The sequence below is a fragment of the Staurois parvus genome, unplaced genomic scaffold (genome assembly GCF_062004578.1).
Source record: "Staurois parvus isolate SC_StPar_1 unplaced genomic scaffold, SC_StPar_1.0 ptg000417l, whole genome shotgun sequence".
NCBI lineage: Eukaryota > Metazoa > Chordata > Amphibia > Anura > Ranidae > Staurois > Staurois parvus.
In genome coordinates this window covers 321,201-342,937 of record NW_028318213.1, presented here as the reverse complement: position 1 = coordinate 342,937, position 21,737 = coordinate 321,201, and the positions used below count along the sequence as shown (strand labels likewise).

Genomic DNA, 21,737 nt, shown 5'->3' with positions numbered 1-21,737 from the left:
AGAGCTTGAGGAGGGTGAACATTGCTTGTTTTTGTAAACAGGCCCCCCTCCTACCACATGAAGGAATAAAACTGGAAATGAGTTTTAAGGCCATTTAAGGAGAACAATAAAATCAATGGTGAGAAGAAGTGCAATGTAATCTCTATGTAGTATAACCAAGCCATTAGCTGCTCTGTGGCCCTGGAGCAGAGGGTCCCATAATTTGACCATATAATATTTTCTTAGGCAGGGGAAGCATTGGGAGACTAAAGCCAAACAGAATGAATGTGTAATTAGTGTAGGTACCATGTAAGCATACATCGGTGTTATAGCTTTAGAATGGTATATGTTTGAATAGTGAAATTGCTTTTGAGAACTGTGGTGGAAAGAAGTGGACATGTGCTCCAATTAGATCTGTGCTTCTGTGGCTCATTATATACGGTTTTCCTACGCTATGAGTTAGTATTCCTGAAATCAGCAATTACAGTAGATAAGCAAACATGTGACCAGATACAGAAAAAGCCAGCAGTCCTAAGATTTAGACTTACCTTCCCCTAGGACATGAGTCTTGTATGAGGCAACACTTGATGAGGCTCCACAATGGACATCATGCACTCTGTTATATCACATGTATGACTGTTTTCCTGGTTAGATTCTCTGGAGGCATTTTTGCTGTCCATGGCAGGTGGACATATTTTAAAATGTCCATAGCAGAACACCTCTCAGAGGCATTGAGGGCCAACAAGTCCCAGAACATCTGCCTGGCTTCCATGGAGAATTGTTGCCACTTTCCTGGTGCCAAGGTTAGGTCTTTCTTCGTTTGCCACCAAGCAAACTCCCGATACATGGGGTCATGACCCCCTGCTTCTTCCCAAGGAAATGTGCCAGTCATAACTGTGTACAACAAGACTCCAAACGCCCACACGTCAATGCTCGGGTGCAGCAGCAATTGATCCCCTTCTTTTAAGCTGCACAATTCCGGAGCAGTATATGGGATGGACCAGGCCATACATGGTGCTTGAGTGCCCCGGAGCCTCGTCAGTCCAAAATCTGCTAATTTGACTTCCTTACATTCAATGTCCATGAGCAAAATGTTGTCCAGTTTAATGTCCCGATGGACCATTCCTCTGCTGTGCATAAAGTCTAAGGCACTCGCTACCTGTGGAATAAAGCCCTTTACAAGATCTTCATTTAAACCAACCTGTAGAAAAAAAAGAGAAAATTAGTCACTAGACACAAATATAACACAATGTTACCCAACATATTGAACCCACCTTACCTCGTGTACAGGGAAACAAACATACATTAGCTGAATACACAAGGAGTATGATTAAAGGAAACCTGTCAGCATACAAAATGGTGCCATTAATGGTGCAAGATCCATCTTAACCCATCTTACTCCATTTTAAACCTTGCTTCATAACCTGAGTGATACACATACCTTAAACAACAAGCGTATGCCAACTATACATCCTACCAACTCACTGCCCTGGGAAAGGAACCTTTAAAACTCAGAAATGCTTCAAAAGCAACTAAAACTAGAAATTGTGACTATAAAGATCAATACATTTTTGATACAAACTTACATTTAGCTTTACTATTGAATGAAGGTTTCCAGCTGGTGCCACCTTCTGGACAAAGACATAATCGTTGCTGGTTTGGAAAGCGATTTCATGGGTTTCGATGATATTTGGATGGCCGCTGAGACTAAGAGACATTCCATATTCCACTAGGAAGTTGTCCATTGGAGTTTTCTCTTTATTCATCAGTTTCATAGCCACCAACTCATCTGTTAAAAAGAAAGACATAAAAAGACAATGAGTATCATAAACCCAACATTAGAGAAATGATGAAGCTTGCTAAAAACCTGCTAAAGTTAGTTAAAAGTTTATGTAAATCTAAAAGCTCTGACTTATTAAGATCCATAACCATCACTCAAAAACTGGAAGCAAGGGGGGCTTGGAAAACTTAGAAACTTAAAAATGCTGCTCAAAAGCACTCAGAAGCACAACTGATTCTGTAAATCATTCTCTTTACATGAATTAGGCTACAAATTTACCTGAACCCCGATGTTTGGCCAAGAGAACCTTTCCGTACGATCCTGTCCCGAGCTCTTTGATGAGGTGGAAGTGGTCTGCGACTTCCATCATCGTCAGGTTTTCTGAGGTTTCGGCAATGAGCTCAAGAAGTTTCCTTGCAGTGTTCTTGGTTACTTCTACAATGCTAGAAGCCATTCTGGAATCACAACATCAAAAAATACAAATGAGTTTCATTTGGCACTAATCATTAGTAAGCGGCATTAATCATCTCTCTGGATATCACCCAGTTACTGTTATTAATTGTCACCTTCATTAGAGGTGGGGGGAGGGGTAGTATTGTAACTAAAGACAGTTATTTTACATTTTAAAGCTGATATATGCTTCCAATTCTTATTAAATACATGTTGGGCTTATGTTGATGAGCTTTTATTCACAGCAAGTGGATATTGCTTTCCTATATAAGTCTATGGTAATGCAAAACCCACTTGAAGCCGATCAAATTCACCTGTCAATATACAGTATTATAAATTATTTTAGAAGGGTCTCAAATGGACATCAAACTGATTCTATTGACACGAACCCTTACTCTGATACATACAAGTTATATGTAAGAAGTCCAATTATTTTATAGATTCCAAAGAGAGAAAGGAGTGATGTAGAATGGCACTGGGCAAAGGACCGAGAGTGCCATCATTCCAAACCAACAAATGACTACAACAAGGTAACAACCGGGGACTTCCTAGGATGGCAGCCAGGGATATCAATTCAAAACATAGGGATACAAATTCCAAATGTATTAGTCACATCATACAAAAGTTTTTGTATTGAACATCATGTGTGAATCTTTAAACTTTTGCATGATATGACTAACATTTATGAAAATATCTTTTATAGCTGGGTGTTGACTTTCTGTCCTTAGATGCCATCCTAGGAAGTCCCTGGTTTTACTTTGCTGTAATACAGTAAATGATTTACTAAAGATATGTGACTTCCTGAGACTTCAAGTACAAATCCAACCAAAGAATTTGGACAAAAATAGGACAAGGTTAGAACATCTTTTAACTTTTTATTGTCGTTTCTGACGTCCGATCTTCCCTCACTTCATGTGTGTGGTCAGCAAAACCTCTTTAAGAGGGCACAAGTGGGGGAAGAATGAAAACCTTTATTAGGTTTTGTAATTTTTTTTTGCTCCATGATATTTTTATTAAAGATTAATAACAGGTACATAAACAGAAAGAAGATTTGGTGGCTATTTCCAAAGGTGACCAACATCAATTCACAATAGGAAATATACCAGAGTCAGGTATAACTGGACAATGAAAAACTGCATTCTAGCATTATATAGTAACAGGGAAATACAAGGGGTCCCTCATCATGGACCTATACTGGTCTTGCTATGCATACACCATAGAACAGTGTTTCTCAACCTTTTCTTAGTCAATGTGCCCTTTACAATTCCACACAATCTTGAGGCACCCCATGCTAAAATGTAAGAACTAAACAAATAGTTTTACGTAAAGCAGCAACATCCACACAAGTAGGACCCCCAACATTAGAAGTGGTTTGTTCTTTCATAACTATTGCACCTTTGCACATTGCTACCAACATGTCCCAACATTCTCCCTCACTCAGCTAAAGTGACCCCAGTGCTGATGGAGAGGGGCAAACAAGGATTCAGGTGACCGATGTCCTCCTTTTCAACCAATTACATCATCCGTTGTTAGGAATGTCAGCGGCTGGACCCCACAGAACCCAAGGTTGTAATGCTGCACAATACAAATTTGTGGTTTGTGTAACAAAAAGGCAGGACTGATCCATTTACTGTCTTGTTTACAGTTTTTGGGGCAATTCTACCAAAGGCATCGCTGAATAACCCAGAAGGCACCCCAGGGTACCTGGACACCCTGGTTGAAAAAGATTGCCATAGAATACTCTAGCCAGACTAGCAAGGCATGAATATAAACAGAAAAAAAAAATAAAAAAATATATATATACACACACAGTATATTTGAATGTGAAGCGCAAAGTACAACAAATGATCTGAGCATGTCATAGGACAAGATAGTTGGAGCACTCAGACTCATATCTTTGTCAGGTGTTTATTGCCATGTGTGTCCCAGTATTGGGTCACTAGTGGATCTTCCCAATAAGGACCCAGGTGGTAATAAAAACCTGACAGAAGTTATAACTCATTCATAAATCAAGCAAATAAATGGGATTGGCTGGAGTTGGCCTCTAGCTACAGCCATTGTATTGAGTTGCTGGTCAGAGTTGCCAACATTCTAGTCAATGTTATGTAAGCTTGTCATTGTAACAATATAGTGGAAGAGAAAACAGAACCCCACATGTACTAAATATGACAAATGGGAACAGTGGAATTTGGAACCCGATTACTATAAAAAAACATTTTTTTGCTGGATTGTGCTTTCAAACCAAACTGAAAATTGCCTAACAGACAATCTAGGATGACCTAAGAAGACCTGTATAATTTTACTTCTAGGATACATGAAGAAAGAAAATCTCAATGTATGTATGAGGTTGGTTATATTCTAAAAAAAATATTCAATCAATACACAGACCTCTAAACAAAAGAAAATAATGTATTCATACTTGTAGGGCAATAACAGGCAATTTAGATAAAAGGTAAAAAATCTAATTGAGGGAACATAAAAACGTTTGTCTATTTAACTTACTGCTAAAACAGGTTCTTATTGGAAAATTTGGAAAAGCAAAGAAAATTAGGGGGGAAACAAAGTTTCATGTACAAAAAGACAAACAACAATTCACCATCAAAAGTTTTTTCACCATTCCTGTCTAACACTCAACTACTAATCTACAATCTCTCAGACAACCTCGGATGGAACGGTTTCATTTTATTTCAAGGGAAGATGAAGAAAGAACATGTGAATGTAATGCATGAGGTTGGGTAGATTGTAAAAATAACATATTGCAAAACAATGTGGATATTCCATCAATCTATGGATCGCTCAACAAAAGGCAATCATTTAATCCTTCTTGTAGGGCAATAACAGGCAAGGGAAATAAAGATAAAATCATCTAAATTCAGGGAACATTAAAACATTCTTTTTATTTAATCTTTTTGCTACAACATTTGTATTGCTGGGTTGTCATTGTAAAATATGATGAATGAGAAATATAGGAAAACAATGGCGTGTACAAAAAGACAGACAGGAATGGCAACATATGAAACTTAGGGAAATAAAAAATCTTTTGGTACTGAATTGTTTAGCATGCAATTGCTAATCTACAACCTACCAGACAACCTCGGATGGAATTGTTTCATTTTATTTCAAGGATACATGAAGAAAGAACATCTGAATGTAATGCATGAGGTTGGGTAGATTGTAAAAATTACATATTGCAGGATAATGTGGATATTCCATCGATCTATGGATCTCTAACCAAAGAGAATCATTGAATCCCTTTTGTAGGGCAATTTAACCTTCTGCTAAGAAATCTGTATTGTTAGGTTGTCATTATAAAATATGATGAAAAAGAAAATTAGGAAAACACTTCCATGTATGAAAAAGTCAGACAAGAATAGCAAAATATCAGGAATGGCAAAATTTTGAACTCAGTAAAAAAACTTGATTTTGAATTGTGTTTAACAAGCAACTGCTAATCTACCATCTAACAGACAACCTGAGGAGTAATTGTTTTTTTTAACTATTTCAAGTGTACATGAAGAATGAATATCTGATTGTAAAGCTTAATGATGAATATATTTTAAAAAGTAAATGATCACAATATCATGTGGATATTTAATCAATATATAAATCTCTAAAATAAAAGGCCTATTTGTCTGACAATAAATAACAGGTAAGTGAAAAAATAGAGAACATTCTACATTTTTACTATTTAAATTTCTGCTAAGTACATCTCTTAATAGTAGAGAAAAATGCTAGCTAAGGATAAAACTGAGGATTATAAAACTATGAAGTTCTATGACTTACTTTGGAAAATGAAGGTGTAGATGGTCTCCAAGTCGGTCTTCACGGAGGAAATCTATGTGGTCTTCTGAAAAGCAATTCTGGCGGGAAGCAATGTAGAATATAAATCACTTTTTGCTACAAGCAAAATGAGAGTCACTGAAAGTAAGGAGTGGAGGTCTGGTATATATGTGAGGAGAAAATGGAATTTAATTGATGGGAGATTCTGATTGGCCAACACACAGGAGCAGCTCATTAACATATGATTGGTGACTTTGGAATGGGCTCCTGAAGGGTGGAGCAGGTAGGTCCATATGAATGGGGATTGTTTATGCTGTGCCAGTGTGATGAGGGCGGGAAAATTACCCTGAAACTAATTTTAAATGATTTAATTAACCAAGGAAACAGTTTCTAGATGCTAAGATTTATAGAGATAATGTATAAAATGTCTTAATATTCTTTTTTCTTTATAATATCTTTTTATTAAATTGTTCAGCATAAATTTACAAAAATGCTAAATATCACATATATACAAATTAAAGATAGAAAAGACAGAAAGAAAAGAAAAAGGGTATAATAAATACTACAACACATTCAAAATCTATGAAATACATTAGATAATATTCAGCGTAGGAGTGCTTTCTGTTAGATATCATAGAATCTGTTAGAGTAAATAAGGGAGGAGCTCTGCTGACTTCCATCATCCAATTATATGCAAGCACAACTTATTTGTTTTCTTAATTTTCCTGGCATGTGATGTGACAGGTTGATGAGATTTTTTGGCTAGAATGTTCTAGGGTATATAGCTGTGTATATGTGGTCAGAGAATCAGAGAGTAATTGGCTTGTATTTTTTATTCTTTTATCATCAGTTGAGTTTGTCTCATTTATAGGGAATATACAGGGGTTAGACAAAAGATGGAAATACTCCACCATTTGCAGGTGTGAAAGTGACTCCATGTTTGGTGGTGAATGCAGAGGTGATGTAACACATTTTTGCTTCCACTGTGTGATGAGACACCTAGCTAACAGGTGGGAAGCCTCACTTTCCTCATTCTCTGCATGCACTGCTAGTAATACAGAGCAATGTCAGAGCTTAATGAATGAAAAAAATATTTCCAGCTAGCAATAAATGAAATCATGTTTTGGTACTGAATTGTTTAGCATGCAACTGCTAATCTACAACCTACCAGACAACCTCGGATGGAATTGTTTCATTTTATTTCAAGGGAACATGAAGAAAGAACATCTGAATGTAATGCATGAGGTTGGGTAGATTGTAAAAACAACATATTGCAAGTTAATGTGGATATTCCATCAATCTATGGATCTCTAAACAAAAGACAATGATTTAATCCCTTTTGTAAGGCAATAACAGGCAAGTGAGAAAGAAAAAATAATTTAAATTTTGGGAGAATTAAAAACAGTTTTTTTTCTATTTAACTTTCTGCTAAAAAATCTGTATTGTTAGGTTGTCATTGTAAAATATGATGAAAGAGAGAATTAGGAAAACATTTCCATATATGAAAAAGACAGACTGGAATGGCAAAATTACAGGAATGCAAAATGTGAAACTTTTGATTTTGAATTGTATTTAACATGCAACTGCTAATCTACCATCTATCACACAACCGAGGATGGAATTGTTTCATTTTATTTCAAGGGTACAAGAAGAATGAACATCTGAATGTAAAGCTTAAGGCTGAATATATTTTAAAAATAAATGACTGCAAGATAATGTGGATATTTAATCAATATATAAATCTGTAAAATAAAAGGCCTATTTTTGTGACAATAAATAACAGGTAAGTGTGAAAAATAGAGAACATTAAACAGTTTTACTATCTAACTTTCTGCTAAGTACATCTTCTAATAGTAGAAAAAACCCTAGAAAAGGATAAAACTGAGGATTATAAAACTATGAAGTTCTCTATGACTTACTTTGGAAAATGAAGGTATAGATGGTCTCCAAGTCGGTCTTCACGGAAGAAATCTATGTGGTCTTCTGAAAAGTAATTCTGGTGGGAAGCAGTCAATGGAGAAGATGAATCACTTTTGCTACAAGCAAAATGAGAGTCACTGAAAGTAAGAACTGGAGGTCTGGTATATATGTGAGGAGAAAAGGGAATTTGTTAAATGAGATTCTGATTGGCCAACACAGAGGAGCTGCTCATTAACATATGATTGTGGACTTTGGAATGGGCTCCTGAAGGGTGGAGCAGGTAGGTCCATATGAATGGGGATTGTTTATGCTGTGCCAGTGTGATGAGGGCGGGAAAATTGCTAATTTTGATTGATTTAATTACCAAGAAAAAAGTTTCTAGATGCTAAGATTTATAGAGATAATGTATAAAATGTCTTAATTTTCTTTTAATATATTTTTATTAAATCGCTCAACATAAATTTACAAAAATGCAAAATATCACATTCACCCAATTTAGCCATGGAAAATGTATGTATAAAATATCTGTCTAAATAAATGAAATATAAACATGCATCCATATATAAATCATAAATATACAATCTAAAACCAACATAGAACTCCACCCACCTGAGACTATAAAGTGGACAATATATATGAACTGACAAAGGCTGGAATGCTGAGCTGTGATTGGATCCTGAAAGTAAAGTTATTCTTTAAAGGTTTTAACAAAGATGTTCCATCACTAAAAGCTTCAAAAATCTTCTGCAGATTCTTACGATATATACTAATCTTTTACAAGCAGAGGATTTACATATAAAGTTTGAGGGCCAAAATACATTTTTCTGCTATGGGGCTTCATCACTAGTCATTTTTAGTAATGTGGAACTGCTCAGACTCAGCACTGCGCTCATACACATATATGTTCATTGGGGAGATGAAGGAACTTTCCCTGAGATGGTGAAATGTATGTCTTTATTGTCATGTTTGGTTTGTATTTGTTGTATTTTGTCTCCACAATCTACTTTACTTTAAATGTTCACTTTGAGGTCACAAAACCGAAAATAGAGAGTACTCCATTGTGACAAGTCCAGATCACATTGGGGGCCAAATTATTTTAACTGAAAAGGTTAATAAACCCCCTGATGTTGGTAAAATCCAGATTTTCTTCTCTCCTAAGGGTAATGAAGTGTTTTTGGGGTGCCATAGTAAAGGTAAGGAGGTGGCCTCACCAGTGTGTCCCATACTTCCAGTACTTTATTGAGCAAGGCATAGGGAATCATAGACCAAATGTGGAGGAAATGCAGGAAATAACCAGCTACTCTGCATTAGGTTGGATAGTAGAACATGCTTGATAATTACCTTCTATATTACTAGATTGCTGGAGTGCCATATTCAGGAAAAGGATATTGGAAGAACCAACTGAAGCCGGTCAATTTAATAGGGATAATAGTATACGGAAGAGGAAATATTATTTTGCTTGTTTGATTTTATTTTTTTTTTGTTTATTTTATTATTAATGCAAAAAAATCATGAATTGACATTTTTATTTTTTAAAAACTTGTTTTAGTTTGATTTAGTTGTGATTTGTTTTATTGAAATGGATTGTATTTGTATGAAATTAAAGCTAAATGTAGCAGGGAGGATGTTTGGTAATGTTCACATTTTAGCATCCTCATTTTTGGAAAAGTGGAACTTTTCTGGACCAGAGTATGGAGTATTTTTAGGTTATTTTAGTATACACTACAAAACATTGTTGGGGAAAATGGTAGCCATTGTCATTGTCAATTGTTTCTGCTGAGTGTCTGGGTGTTCACCTCTATTATTGTTTGTTTACTGTAATTACCAAATCCCATCCCCATTGCCTTCAGTTCCTCCTCTGTGTATTGTCTGTTGGGTGTCGGCTGAAACCATTCAGGGTAGATCTTATTGTTATGGTAAATTTCTGTGCTCCAACACCTTGGGTGTACTGAATATTGTAGTCTCAGACTAAAGGCTTGAAAAAATATATATATATTTTTTTTGTGTCATTTATTTTTCTATCACTTATTTTCTTCCATTTTCTCAACTTGTTAGTGGAGCTTTGAAAAGTTTTAAGGTAATTACTTGGAAACTGTGGGCACCATCTGCTGGAAACAGCTGCCATATCTAGCATGGAAAGCTTTGTAACTAAAGCCGTCCATAGAAGGTTCAAATCTCGGATGGTTCAAGGCCAAGATTTAACCTATGTATAGGCAGGCTGAATGTATCTAAGTTGATTGATTGGTCAAATTTAGTACAACCAACCTGTTGGGTTTTCCATGTGATCATTGCTAGAGGCTAATATAGCCACTAGCAGAAATCACTGTGTTCTCCCAGTGGGGATGACTTCCCCACCCCCTATCCCCACTGAGAGAACACAATAGCTTCATGGAAGGGATTCTCCCATCAACACTGATTGTGTGGATATGGGAATCAAGCAATTTTCTTTCCTGAAACCCGTGGTTGCAGGAAAATCTATTAACCAAATATTAGGGCATCGGAGAATGAAAAAGAGTAAATGTAAAGGGTTTTTACCTGGTATTGTTAAAGTATTATTATTGTTAAGGCCTCCCAGGAGGAAAGTCTTAAAAATTAAGAATTACAAATCTGAAGGTGACACAAAACAAGGAATTGATAGCAAAAGTGAAGACTGAGCAAACATCATAGGTTCATACAAAGTGGTCCCAGTCCAACCTCGGGCGAAAACGGAAACATTACAGATTATGCACAATGCAAACTATTTCAATTTTCAATGGTCAGGCTGCCATAGCCGAGAGGTTGGGACATATTATCACATTATTATTATACAGTATTTATAAAGCCCCAACAGTTCGCTCAGCGCTGTACATTACAATGGGAGACAGTACATGCAAAAGAACAATAACAATACAATGTGATACATGAAGGATTCGAGGGCCCTGCTCTTTCAAGCTAACAATCTAGGAGGGAGGGAATGGTGGTACAGGAGGAAATGGCTATGGGTGAAGGAGTGGTAAGAAGAGTGGAGGAGGTTGGCAATTAGCAGGGGGTGGGGTAGGCTTCCCTGAAGAGAAGAGTTTTCAGGGTGCACCTAAAGGAGAGGAGAGTAGGTGATAATCTGATGGATTGGGGTAGGGAGTTCCAGAGGATGGGTGACGCCCTGGAGAAGTCCTGGAGGTGGGCATGAGAGGAGAAGACCAGGGAACTAGAGAGAAGCAGGTCTTGTGAGGAGCGGAGAGTGCGTGTTGGGTGGTATTTGGATATTAGGTCGGAGATGTAGTTTGGGGCAGTATGGTGGACAGCTTTGTACGTCAGTGTTAGGATTTTGAATTTGATCCGTTGGGCAATCGGAAGCCAGTGGAGGGATTGGCAGAGGGGGGTGGTGGAAACAGAGAGGTTCGTAAGGTGCTTCTATCTGTGCCTATGATGTAGGGAGGGGTGAGGGATGTGAAGAGTATTGGGAAGAGAAAGATACAGATCTAAATGATCCTTTTCCAGTGGTTATGGGAGAAATTGCTGATCTAAAGGAATATTAGTGTAGATGTGGAGGCGTATACAGCAGTCATGACTCTAGGTGTCCTCATTTGGTTTGGTCAGCTTGTAGTGACCAGGTATCTATGGATCAGTATGTCTGTGGTTGGCTGACCTTGTCCCCGAGTTAGTGTATGGTGGTTGGGGACCAAACAGAAGGAACGTGTTCCATAGACACAGGGATTGTGTTTTGTTCCTGTGGTGTCTTCAAGGATGGGAAGTGGTTTCTGGGAACTACATTGGTGGTGTTTTTGGCCTGATCATGAATGCATTCCTAATAAATGGTCTGTATCTAACAAATTCTGTCAGGGGTATGTAAACTTATGAGCACGACCCGAATCATTCCTATGGATGAAGCCGAAATGAGTAAAGGAAATAAGGGCATGGACTGCAATTTGCCGTAAATACAGGCTCTAGCAAGAGCTGTTTATTGCAAATTCTGAGCAGGGCCACATAATAAAAATCATTGGATGGGTCTCATGTTACGTATTTTACAGAGGGAAGAAATTAAACACCCAGTTTAACCGCTTCCTGTCCGCCTTATAGAAGAATTACTGCTACAGGGCGGCACGGGTGCACATAATCACATACATACATATATATATATATATATATATATATATATATATATATATATATACACATACACACAAACACATGATTTTGCATTTCCAGGTAGGGGCCATGGCTGTCAATCACTAGGTCCTGGCCGGTGATTACTCGCCGGCACCCCATGATTACCGAGGATCTCCGCCGGGGAGGAGAACTGTTTTGTTTACTAACAGTTCTCCTCCCTGTCATCGCGTGTGATTACAGTGACGCACACACACAGCCCCATAGTAAAACACTCTCAGCGTCCTTTTTTTCCCATGAATTGAGCTTTCTTTCGGTGGTATTTGATTTTACGCACGTGCCGCCCTGTAGCGCTATTTCTACTATAGGGCGGCTGGGAAATCGGTTAAACTTACTAAGATCCTTTGCTTTGATAAATGTTACCATTCACTTTGTAGTTATCCTAAACTAACAATATATCTAAAAATCCGATACCAGAAGATTCCTGCTTATGTCTTTTCCACCTTCTAGGATTTTGCTGTGGCCGGAAAGTCACAGAACCTGAGTTCACCTTCACACACCGAACCTTCTCACCAGGAGCTCCACAGCAAAATGAAAAATGTCATTTCATATTCCAGTAGAATGGAATACTGTATATAAAGTGATCATCTATAGCCCAGCAAACGCTGATACTCCTGAACCTCAAGTCTTCCTTGTTTCTTTGTATTCATTCTCACATTCTAATTACAGTCTACAAGTGATCAGTTCAAATGCAAATTGGCAAACACAATGTTTGCTTACTTGTACAACGTATGTAAATTCCCAGGCAGCCAATCAGAATGCTTCAACTTTACAACCACCCCCCCCATTTAAACTCCCATTTAAAGGTGACCTTCTCTTCCCTCTTTCGTTCCTCTCCAACACCAGATCTAGGGTGACATTGGAGAATAGCTGAAGATCTCACCTTGAAATCAGTGGAGCCTGATAACAGAGGAACACTTTGCAGGATACATTGAAGAGTGATCTCAACATTTCCTAAGGTAAGTCATTATATTCATACTATTATAAGGAATGTTTTGTTACTTCCTTACTATTAGAGAATGACACTTGTCAATCAATACACAAATATAACTGAGCTGTATATAGTAATGTTGTAGTTTTATATCGGCCCTCAGTTGTGTTTATGAAAATCAGAATTTAATTGGAGCTTTTACTATCAACCACATTTTCCATCTCATTCCCTACCAGCCTGTACATATAGTTGGTACAAATGAAGACTTTAAGTCAATATTATAGTATATGTTTTATTATGTTGTGTGTTTGGTTGTATTACGAGAAGGATATTTTACATATTATTTGGGGGGGTTGAGATGTTATTTGAATAAGGGCTAAAAACTGTTCTGTCTTCTCCAGATCAAAATGGCTTCTGCTGCCCACGATGTGAAGATCCTTCTGAAAGGACTTGTCTCCTCATCATCACAAGGTCTACAGGAGATAGACTTACAGGAGAGATTCCACCTCATAAAGGAACTTGGAAGTGGAGGACACGGTTCAGTGCTGCTGGTGGAGGACAAAGAAACAAGTAAGTGCCAGTTATACAGGATGTTTTAATTTTATACATCTCTCCATACCCATAACATGATTTAAATATATATGTACACAAATGCCGTGCTTAATATCAATCTAATCATGTCCTATTTACAGATCAGAAGATGGCTTTGAAGATCATGGAAAAGAAAAGAACAAGTAAAAGGCAATTTCTGATAGAGTTCAGTGTGTCCTCCTACCTTTCTCCTCATCCCAACATCATCAGGAGTTTTGGCATGGCCTTCAAGACCCAAGACCACTTCGTATTTGGCCTAGAGGCGGCACCAGTTGGTGACCTGTCCTCTATAATTGTACGCAATGTAAGTCTGATTCCAGCTGATTCCGAATTTTAGCAATTTTCTGGATCATTCTATTTCAGGGTAATAACTTTTTTTTTCTATATTCCAGGTTGGACTTCCAGAAGTCAGTGTTAAGAGATGTGCCATGCAGATTTCCAGTGCTCTGGAATTTATTGCCGAGAAAGGACTGGTGCACATGGACATAAAATGTAAAAACATTTTGGTATTTGACCAGGAGTGCCGTTGTGTGAAAATCACTGACTTTGGCCTTACTTGTATGAAAGGAACAGTGATTAGATCGAAGTCTGGCAGCACCTCCTACAGGGCCCCTGAGATGTGTGAACTCACTGGACAGGAAGAACTGGCTGTAGATCCCACTCTGGATGTATGGAGTTTTGGAGTGCTCCTCTACTGCCTGATCACAGGAAAATTTCCCTGGAAGGTGGCCACAGATAAAGACAAAAGATTCAGCAGATTTGTTGCCTGGCAAAACAATCATTGTGATGACCCCCCAGCATCATGGAACAAACTGCCCACATGTCTGCAGAGAATGTTTGGATGTCTCTTAGCTGTGGACTACAGTCAGAGGAGCAAACCGACTGAAGTCTTGTGTTATATGGAGGAGAGCTGGAAATCAGATTCAACCTATTCAACAGATTGAACCTAAGTGGCATCCCTTCCAGCTAATCTACAAGATCTAATGACTCCTTCGGACACTTCCAGTTCACTCACCAGATCTAAGGACTCTTTCAGCCATTACACAACTTGTTTAATCAACCACCTTGACAGAAGTGTTGGTTCTCACCTCCATATCTTCCCATTTCTGGATCTCCGTTCAGGCGGTTACCAAGTCAAAGGCAGGATAATACCTTATATCCAGTAATATCGATGGATGATGAAATGTCCATCAAATGGGCACACTGCTATCTGGGTCATTGTGGATTTCTTAGGTAAAATGATGTAAGAAATGCCCATCACCAATATGTAATATGTTTATATATGATATGTTATATGGGAATAATAGGATATTTGTGACCACATAGTGATATGACTATGCAAGTAGCTGGTTTAAAGTAAGTTTGTAAACCATATGGGACAAAATGTCTTCCTGATTCTCAAAAGAACTAACCGTCCATGCCTTTATTAGTATGTCAAAGACAAATGCTAGACATTGTAAATAAGATGGCCATTTTTGTCTTTAGGGCCTGCTGAAAGGTGGTGGTCAGACACTGTGTCTCCATTTTGTTAAAGGGCTTTAGCATGATAATATGGGGTCTGTTTATCTAAAAGTCTAGGGTGATGGCAGATTTAATGAATGCATACATCCTGTAGACATCTTGTCACCAACTAGTAGGCAGAGGTGTTAACATTGGACAGCCATCACATTAAAGTAGGACTTGTGCTCCATCCAATCGCTTTCTCCGGAAAGATATGATTGTACCACTTAGAAATTCCTTGATGATGGGTAATGGAGGGAACTAGTATAAGAATAGCTAGACTAGATATTAAAGGGGGGGGCTTTATTGACAAGCTCTACTGGAGACTTGATGGGGGGAGCTTGACTGGACAGTTGCCTGGAGACCTTGAGTGGAGGCTGACTATGGAGTGGTAATATGTGATGTACTTGCTAGCTAGATATCTTGTTGGCTAGCTAAATATATTTACTGGACTTTTGTTTTTTTTTGGATTTGTTTCCCATGATGCAGAGGTTCTATTGCTTGAAGGTATTGGGTCATATTGCTGCTAATCCTTGCCTATGATTTATATGCCTATTGGTTATATTTCTATGTAATTAAAGTTATATTTTCTTGTCTGCAGCAAAGCTGTTCATGTTTATTTTTTGTACAATATAATCTTTTTCACCTACAGTGTGTGTTTCCTTGCTGTCCTACCCCTGAAAGAACAGTGAGAAGTGGGTGTGGGTCAATAACAATATATTATTATTAATTTCTGTATTATTTGTTTAATCACACTCCCCATTTCCTTACAATGGCCCACGCAATTCTATTTCTTAAGCTACCCTTTTTATATTCTAATATTTTTATTGAATTTTTGTCTTCCTGGGGGGGTCCACCTGTACTATTGTTCATTCCAAGCTTACTATACATACAGGATCCCATCACTATTGTTATTTATGTCCCCTCTGTCTATTGACTATTAGGTGTTGGTTATTCAAAGTAGACACCATTGTTATTCTAAATTTTGTGTCTCAATCCTGTGTATGGAATATTCCAGTCTTAGAACATTGTGGGATACGTTTTTTTTTATGTGGTGGTGGTGTACTGTTGAATAGCTACCAAAACTTTTGAGCTTTATGGAGAAGTTGATGGACAAGATTGGCAAAGTTGAAGAAAGGGCTGAAATGATAAAAGTAATGAAGGAAGCCCATGGCACCAGACACAGGAGGATGTGAAATGAAGGCTTATCGATAAAATTCAGTAAATGTGATGGAAAGACAAGGCTAACATTTGCTGCTGTTGGATGGTTGAGCAATGTGAACATTTAAAGGTTCAAAAAGAACTTTGAATGAGTATCTTTGGATACCCGGGCCTCCTATCCTTCTTGTATTGAACTGTATTGTTGCTGTATTGTCTCCCGTTATATTGTAAAGCACTGAGCAAACTGTTGACGCCATAAATCCTGTATAATAATATTAATAAATTAATTTTCTTTTGTGATTATGAACTGAGTACACCCAGAGCAAATGATGGACTAAAGATATTGAGATCCAGATCTATGGAAGAGAGATCACAGAGCTGTACTGGAGTCTACCTCCATGCTGCCTGCCAATGGGGTCCAATCTGCCTCCATTCTGCCTGGCTATGGGATCTAGTCCCCCTCCCTGCCAAAGGGGTCCAATGTGTCAGTAGATATCATTTTGTGCTTAAAGCGTCTTCAGAATACAAAGGCAAAAAACTTTAAATCTTAAAGGAGATTGCATATAAACCATTATTACATATGTGGTCTAGTTTTACTGGCTACAAGGGGGTGACTGTTACAATATGAGTTTATGTGAAATCTCCATTGGTAGATATCAATAGTTCTTGTACTGAGAAATATATATTAGCTAGAGTTTGATCAATGTGGTTGTGTAATATCTTATACTGTATGTCCGGGTTCTGAAGATAGAAGGGAATTGTTTTATTTAAATGTAAGCTGCCAAGGGGCGATATTCTATTAATTACAGGTGATACTGTATGACATAACAATAGACCGGGTTGCAGGAAGGTAGTCATATTGGCTCATTATAAGGAGAATCTGATTCCATCTTATCATATTTGTTGTAATTCACCTCTTCTCATTATTGTTCTACCTGTCTGAACAGACTGAATACAATCAATACACTTGCTGTGTAGCTTCCCCCTCATGTCAGCTGTTGTTCATCAAGGAGGTCTACTGCATGGAGATGGTCACTAAAAGAAACAGCTGAAATATAGTGAAAACTATAAAACAAATTTTACAAGTTAGGTAAATGTAACAATACAACAGAGATTGTGATATTCACTGAAATATGCTTTTGGTTTTTCTTCATTCTATGACAATGACTATGTAGTTGCAGAATAAAGAGAAATGTTACCCCCAGGACAGAACTGATCATATCAATGGTGAAGGGCTTGTGAATAGATGTTAAAGAGGAGGTAGAACACCTGGCTGAGATGTAACTGATGATACTGTTTCTTTCACAATGGCCTTGTTTATGGAAGCCACCCTCCATTGTTGGGACTAATAATGTCCAACTGTGGACCTCTGGTAATGACAAATTTGCAGGATTATCTCAGCATAGGAAGGGACACAACTGCTTACATTAGTAACTGCTACAAGAGTTGCCATAAACAACCCAACTATTATCAGATCAAATGTGTTGTGCTGGCCCTGTATCATCTCAATGAATCCAGGGATGCATATAATCAAATCATGAAAATTACAAATTTGTATTAAACCATATAAATAATTCATTGCATATCCTTGTGGGGGTGGAGAAACACGAATACCAGCTGCGTTTTTGGCTGAATTCCCGGAAGTGGATCATTTGCACTAAGTCACTTCTTTTGCACGCAGCTCAGTTATATTTTATTGATCACAAGGATATGTAATGGTTTAACTAGAAGTATGATTTATAGGAATTCATGAGAATTAATGTGTCACTTTCATGGATTATATGCTTCACTGCGGAAGTGTGATTCTTGATGGAAAATGATGGGTGAATCCTCTTTGAATTTAAATGCGATGGACAAATCTTAGTTTAGTTGACATTATGCTGTATGTAGATGACGGTTAAATATTGTTTACCTTTCTCAAATAAGATTCATCCATCTGCTGCATTTTTCCAAGAGAATGAATCTCCAGTTAGTGGCATAAAATACAGATGAATAAATGTCCATCAAACCTTTGCCGTAAATACTTTATAAATAGCCAGATTTGGTTTTGTTATAATGCAGTATTTCTAAACATGTTAGAGAGAAGTTTAAGTGAAGAGAAAAAAAAAAAAAAAAAAAAAACTGTATCAAATCTTAGTTCAGTTTATTTTTTTTGTTTACAAAGTTTTTATTGAAAGATAGACTACAAAAACTGCACATCATACATGAGGTAGAATGAACAGCAGGAAAAAAAATGCACATAATAATTTACAATGAAATAAAGCTAATCACAAAAAAATAAAGATCAAATACATGAAAGAGGAAGTCATCATTGTAGGCAGATTAACCACATAACTGACAAGAGTCAAAGACAAATAATGGTACAGCAGAGATTTAATCATTAAGTGCCAATGCACCATCCAACCATCCCATTTTCTGTTGAATAAATGCATCCTGTCCAGTAATGTGTACTGAATACGTCCCATGAGCATGACCATATCAACTACCCACAATACAGAGACCAGAGGGACTACTGGGGACTTCCAATGGCCCATAGGGTGGAAATGCAAATACTATGGAGTATCCTATTATGTTCGCTGGAATCCTCCTCATATTGATTGGACACAAGGATTTCACATTTTTTACCTTTGTAGTAGGTCATAATGATTAAAAACGGGTGCAAAAAAGAAAAAAAAAAAAGTTAATTATGTGCATATATGTAGAATAATGCAATTCACAGTATATAAACACAGACTTGTGGTTGGGCAGAAGGAATTTAAGGATTCTGAACTCAGCCTTTTAAATTATGTAAAATTTTGTAGAGAAAAGGGTTTTTTTGGCACGTACAATCTTTTGAAAATTACATCAAAGAGGATATCAATCCCAAGTTCAAATCCTTCCACCTTGGAAAAAGGTCAGTTCAACTTTGGAGGAATGAGAAAAAAATAAAAAAAACACACCTCACAATACACTCTAAAAATATGATGTCTATTGATTGATGAGTATAATTGTAAACTAAAAGAAATTGATGATATACATGCAAAGTCATTGACTAAACAATCATCCTAAATGTGTTCAATTTACTGTACTGTGTAATATACTGTATATAAAGTGATCATCTATAGCCCAGCAAACGCTGATACTCCCGAACCTCAAGTCTTCCTTGTTTCTTTGTATTCATTCTCACATTCTGATTACAGTCTACAAGTGATCAGTTCAAATGCAAATTGGCAAACTGAATGTTGGCTTACTTGTACAACGTATGTAAATTCCCAGGCAGCCAATCAGAATGCTTCAACTTCACCCCCCCCATTTAAACTCCCATTTAAAGGTGACCTTCTCTTCCCTCTTTCACTCCTCTCCAACACCAGATCTAGGGTGACATTGTAGAATAGCTGAAGATCTCACCTGGAAATCAGTGGAGCCTGATAACAGAGGAACACTTTGCAGGATACATTGAAGAGTGATCTCAACATTTCCTAAGGTAAGTCATTATATTTTTACTATTATAAGGAATGTTTTGTTACTTCCTTACTATTACAGAATGACACTTGTCAATCAATACACAAATATAACTGAGCTGTATATAGTAATGTTGTAGTTTTATATCGGCCCTCAGTTGTATGTGTTTATGAAAATCAGAATTTAATTGGAGCTTTTACTATCAACCACATTTTCCATGTTATTCCCTACCAGCCTGTACATATAGTTGGTACAAATGAAGACTTTAAGTCAATATTTTAGTATATGTTTTATTATGTTGTGCGTTTGGTTGTATTATGAGAAGGATATTTTACATGTTATTTGGGGGGTTTTAGATGTTATTTGAATAAGGGCTAAAAACTGTTCTGTCTTCTCCAGATCAAAATGACTTCTGCTGATCACGATGTGAAGATCCTTCTGAAAGGACTTGTCTCCTCATCATCACAAGGTCTACAGGAGATAGACTTACAGGAGAGATTCCACCTCATAAAGGAACTTGGAAGTGGAGGACATGGTTCAGTGCTGCTGGTGGAGGACAAAGAAACAAGTAAGTGCCAGTTATACAGGATGTTTTAATTTTATACATCTCTCCATACCCATAACATGATTTAAATATAAATGTACACAAATGCTGTGCTTAATATCAATCTAATCATGTCCTATTTACAGATCAGAAGATGGCTTTGAAGATCATGGAAAAGAAAAGAACAAGTAAAAGGCAATTTCTGATAGAGTTCAGTTTGTCCTCCTACCTTTCTCCTCATCCCAACATCATCAGGAGTTTTGACATGGCCTTCAAGACCCAAGACCACTTTGTATTTGGCCTAGAGGCGGCACCAATTGGTGACCTGTCCTCTATAATTGTACGCAATGTAAGTCTGATTCCAGCTGATTCCGAATTTTAGCAATTTTCTGGATCATTCTATTTCAGGGTAATAACTTTTTTTTCTATATTCCAGGTTGGACTTCCAGAAGTCAGTGTTAAGAGATGTGCCATGCAGATTTCCAGTGCTCTGGAATTTATTGCCGAGAAAGGACTGGTGCACATGGACATAAAATGTAAAAACATTTTGGTATTTGACCAGGAGTGTCATTGTGTAAAAATCACTGACTTTGGCCTTACTCGTACGAAAGGAACAGTGATTAGATCTAAGTCTGGCAGCACCTCCTACAGGGCCCCTGAGATGTGTGATCTCACTGGACAAGAAGAACTGGCTATAGACTCCACCCTGGATGTATGGAGTTTTGGAGTGCTCCTCTACTGCCTGATCACAGGAAAATTTCCCTGGAAGGTGGCCACAGATAAAGACAAAAGATTCAGCAGATTTGTTGCCTGGCAAAAAAATCATTGTGATGACCCCCCAGCATCATGGAACAAACTGCCCACATGTCTGCAGAGAATGTTCAGATGTCTCTTAGCTGTGGACTACAGTCAGAGGAGCAAACCGACTGAAGTCTTGTGTTATATGGAGGAGAGCTGGAAAACAGATTCAACCTATTCAACAGATTGAACCTAAGTGGCATCCCTTCCAGCTAATCTACAGGATCTAATGACTCCTTCAGACACTTCCAGTTCACTCACCAGATCTAAGGACTCTTTCAGCCATTACACAACTTGTTTAATCAACCACCTTGACAGAAGTGTTGGTTCTCACCTCCATATCTTCAGATTTCTGGATCTCAGTTCAGGCGGTTACCAAGTCAAAAGGCAGGATAATACCTTATATCCAGTAATTCCGATGGATGATGATATGTCCATCAAATGGGCACACTGCTATCTGGGTCATTGTGGATTTCTTAGGTAAAATGATGTAAGAAATGCCCATCACCAATAGGTAATATGTTATGTTATGTTATATGGGAATAATAGGATATTTGTGACTACATAGTGATATGACTATGAAAGTAGTTGGTTTGAAGTAAGTTTGTAAACCATATGGAACAAAATGTCTTCCTGATTCTCAAAAGAACTAACCGCCCATGTCTTTATTAGTATGTCAAAGCCAAATGCTAGACATTGTAATTAAGATGGCCATTTTT

At 37.5% G+C, this 21,737-nt stretch overlaps 3 protein-coding genes across 3 annotated transcripts; 2 read left to right on the top strand and 1 right to left on the bottom strand.

Moving 5' to 3' along the window:
- Positions 1-598: 598 nt before the first annotated feature.
- Positions 599-13,003, bottom strand: LOC149454756 (serine/threonine-protein kinase SBK1-like). The gene is made up of 5 exons (XM_089687077.1): positions 12,936-13,003; positions 7,909-8,025; positions 2,039-2,214; positions 1,566-1,768; positions 599-1,180 (listed from the first exon to the last, which is right to left on the bottom strand). Exons 1-5 carry the CDS (start codon positions 13,001-13,003, stop codon positions 599-601), a joined length of 1,146 nt encoding a protein of 381 aa, XP_089543203.1.
- Positions 13,004-13,390: 387 nt separating this feature from the next.
- LOC149454755 (serine/threonine-protein kinase SBK1-like) lies at positions 13,391-14,518 on the top strand. Its single transcript, XM_089687076.1, has 3 exons — positions 13,391-13,553; positions 13,676-13,878; positions 13,967-14,518. The coding sequence occupies exons 1-3, from the start codon at positions 13,391-13,393 to the stop codon at positions 14,516-14,518; spliced, it is 918 nt and encodes a 305-aa protein (XP_089543202.1).
- Positions 14,519-16,171: 1,653 nt separating this feature from the next.
- On the top strand, positions 16,172-21,208 carry LOC149454754 (serine/threonine-protein kinase SBK1-like). The gene is made up of 4 exons (XM_089687075.1): positions 16,172-16,228; positions 20,076-20,244; positions 20,367-20,569; positions 20,657-21,208. Exons 1-4 carry the CDS (start codon positions 16,172-16,174, stop codon positions 21,206-21,208), a joined length of 981 nt encoding a protein of 326 aa, XP_089543201.1.
- The last annotated feature ends 529 nt before the right edge of the window (positions 21,209-21,737 follow it).

What these genes read in the sequence shown, in the direction of transcription:
- LOC149454754 (XM_089687075.1), top strand. Translation starts at nt 16,172, where the DNA reads ATGGAGAAGTTGATGGACAAGATTGGCAAAGTTGAAGAAAGGGCTGAA. An exon ending in AAAGGGCTGAAATGATAAAA is followed by an intron (nt 16,229 to 20,075) that starts GTAATGAAGGAA and finishes TGTCTTCTCCAG; the next exon opens with ATCAAAATGACTTCTGCTGA. An exon ending in GGTGGAGGACAAAGAAACAA is followed by an intron (nt 20,245 to 20,366) that starts GTAAGTGCCAGT and finishes TCCTATTTACAG; the next exon opens with ATCAGAAGATGGCTTTGAAG.
- LOC149454755 (XM_089687076.1), top strand. Translation starts at nt 13,391, where the DNA reads ATGGCTTCTGCTGCCCACGATGTGAAGATCCTTCTGAAAGGACTTGTC. An exon ending in GGTGGAGGACAAAGAAACAA is followed by an intron (nt 13,554 to 13,675) that starts GTAAGTGCCAGT and finishes TCCTATTTACAG; the next exon opens with ATCAGAAGATGGCTTTGAAG. An exon ending in CCTCTATAATTGTACGCAAT is followed by an intron (nt 13,879 to 13,966) that starts GTAAGTCTGATT and finishes TCTATATTCCAG; the next exon opens with GTTGGACTTCCAGAAGTCAG.
- LOC149454756 (XM_089687077.1), bottom strand. Translation starts at nt 13,003, where the DNA reads ATGTTGAGATCACTCTTCAATGTATCCTGCAAAGTGTTCCTCTGTTAT. An exon ending in CAGGCTCCACTGATTTCAAG is followed by an intron (nt 8,026 to 12,935) that starts GTGAGATCTTCA and finishes TTTTGCTTGTAG; the next exon opens with CAAAAGTGATTCATCTTCTC. An exon ending in GGCCAAACATCGGGGTTCAG is followed by an intron (nt 1,769 to 2,038) that starts GTAAATTTGTAG and finishes TCTTTTTAACAG; the next exon opens with ATGAGTTGGTGGCTATGAAA.